At 33.2% G+C, this 2,842-nt stretch overlaps 1 protein-coding gene across 1 annotated transcript in view; it reads left to right on the forward strand.

Annotated features, from left to right (window-relative positions):
* Nucleotides 1–2,842, forward strand: part of DNAH7 (dynein axonemal heavy chain 7) — a 265,553-nt gene that overhangs the window by 171,081 nt on the left and 91,630 nt on the right. Inside the window, exon 44 of the mRNA XM_027866000.1 lies at nt 1,645–1,835. Coding sequence (XP_027721801.1) covers nt 1,645–1,835 — 191 coding nt within the window. The remainder of the gene's footprint in view (nt 1–1,644; nt 1,836–2,842) is intronic.

Genomic DNA, 2,842 nt, shown 5'->3' on the forward strand with positions numbered 1-2,842 from the left:
TTAACATACACATTTTTGATAGATAATATGGTATAATGGTTAGTCGGCCAGCCTAGGAGTCCTAATAACTTGGGTTCAAGTCCTGTCTCTAACACATAGGGGTCATCACTTAAATTCTCACTATCCCAAACAACTCTCTTAAGACCATGAGATGCAGCGCACTTGCCAGTCTGTATTAATGGAAAGGGATTTCACACTGGGAGTTTCCCACACCAATTAAATCACAGGTACAGTCCAAAAGAAAATTTGCAATAGGGTATTTATACATTCAACAAGCATTTTCTGAGCAAGAAGATACAAAAGTGTTGCTCTATGCCCTCAAGAACCTGACAGTTTAATGGGATTGGGTGTTGGGGATTAAATTATGTTTGTACATAAGAACAATGAGAATGAGATAAATGCTAGTACAATATACTATAGGAGTTCAGAAAAGAAAGGAGAGATAATTCTCACCTATTAATATTAGAATCAGAATTTTAGAGCTTAGTGATCAAATTGCTCAATCCTCTCCTTTTGAAGATGGGGAAACTGAGGAAAAACATTCAATCAACAAGCATTTATTAAGTGCCACCTATGTGCCAGGCTCTTTGCTAGGTGCTGAGGATGCACAAGACAAAAGGGAACAAGAGACCATGATTTGCCTAAGGTTAGATTAAGAATTTGACTGAGGCTAGAAGCTGTGGCCTTGTTCTCCTGGCTGCCAGTCTAGAGCTCTTTTGATTACCCCAGGTCTGCTCATCCATTCATCTGACTATTTCTAAGGTAAGTTTTTAAACACAGTTAATAATTACTTATTATTTATATATATTTAAAATTCATCAAAGAGAAGGGACAAATATCTTAAATCCATTTTTAGTTTTATAAAGAGTGAAACAGATGGTGGTTGGTACAGCTATTTTTGCATTTAACCTTCAAGCAAACGAATCTGTCATGGTTACTAGTTTAAAAAGCAGATGCGATTGAGTCCTCTTCCATGGAAGCACTTGTCTTTAGAGACTGGAAAATTCTAGAAAACTATAATGCAAGTAAAGGTACATATATTTTAGCTGATTTAAAGAGAGGGAATGAACACAGAAAGTGAATCATGCACATATTATTGCTAAATGACTGTCAACATGTGTTCATATCTGCTGCATTTTTATGATAGATTTGAATCCTGGCTACATCGTATAATGTACTATGTCATACCTAACATTTAGAAAGAACAAGGAATTAATTACTTAGCATTTTCTATGTATTTCTGTCACTAGAATTAATCATATTTTTACTTTAAGTGAGATTATCAATCTTACTTAAAGCTATTGATGGCCTTGACTATATGAAAATTTGTTTGCTTTTCAGTTTCAGACTGAAGAAGTTAAGGGAAGAAACATTGGGAAATTTAGTTTATTTATTGGTAATATTAACACACAAAACTGCCATTCTCTAGTGTGTTCTCAATGTCCCTGCACACATAGGCCACTTTTCATGTATGTAAAGGGCTAAGAATTTTTGATCATCTTCCATAGGAGGTTCTCATAAAGTCAACAAAGCAAAAAATCTTGGATGGTTGATCTTGTTGTAATGTTATTTTTTTCTATATGAATGTAATGAATACAGCCAGTAATTTAAATAACATGAAATCCTATTATGAATTTGTTCTAGTATTGCTGGAAAATGTTGGGGAAGAATTGGATCCTATCCTGGAGCCTCTTCTACTAAAGCAAACATTTAAACAGGGTGGGAGTGTTTGTATCCGACTTGGTGACTCTACAATTGAATATGCACCTGACTTTCGCTTTTATATTACAACGAAGCTAAGAAATCCACATTATCTTCCTGAAACATCTGTTAAGGCTAGTACTTGAAAATAGATGTATTTCTAGTCCTATTTTTATAATTAACCATTTTTCCCTTTCTAGTAGCATATATAAATGCCCACTGTGTAAACGAGCACCTTTTTCATTTTGAACATTCCCTGAAAGTATTATAATGATTTGTAAATGTTACCTTTGACAGTGCTTAAGGAAAACATATTTCCTTAGTATTCTTTGAAAGCTAATCTAAATTTAATTTTTCCTGTTGATAGTCCTTCCAGATTTGGATTGTTTAAAATTGAAGCTTTACACAATCATGCTTTCTCTTATGTATCATCAAATGATAATATACTAATTGAATTCTTATTTGTACCTTAGAATTTAGCATTTTCTGTTTCTCAACATCAGCTTTCTTCTATTTTATTCTCATTAGCTATTTGAAAGAGATTTTTTTTACACTAGTACTTTGAAGATGAAATTCTGAAAGGTTCTTCAGGTGATAAAAAGTACTTTGAGCATCCGAGACTAAAAGACATTAAACCTTAATCAGATATCCATGACCCAAACCAAAACCAGGAAATAAGCAAAATGGATCATAAATTTGATGGCTAACATGAAGAAAACAGTAAGACAGTAGCAATGTTTCAGGACTAGGGGGAGGAGAAGGTGGGTTTAGCTAAATATGGGGAGTTTTTGTAAATGGTTGTTGCAAGATCTTCTCTGGATATAGTAAAGATAAGTTAGAGAACCTCCTACAAATGTACACTTCCAGAAGCAGAGAAAAAAATTAGATAAATTTTTCAGGTTATGATTCCAGGAGATAATAGAAATATTTCTAATGATGATAATGAAATAAAGCTATGGGGAAAAGACTAGAAACTTTATTTTTTTTCCATACTGAAATATTGGACTTAACAAGGTCANGAGGTTATGATTCCAGGAGATAATAGAAATATTTCTAATGATGATAATGAAATAAAGCTACGGGGAAAAGACTAGAAACTTTATTTTTTTTCCATACTGAAATATTGGACTTAACAAGGTCA

The sequence above is a fragment of the Vombatus ursinus genome, unplaced genomic scaffold, assembly GCF_900497805.2.
Source record: "Vombatus ursinus unplaced genomic scaffold, bare-nosed wombat genome assembly UNPS02014779.1, whole genome shotgun sequence".
In the NCBI taxonomy this organism is placed as follows: domain Eukaryota; kingdom Metazoa; phylum Chordata; class Mammalia; order Diprotodontia; family Vombatidae; genus Vombatus; species Vombatus ursinus.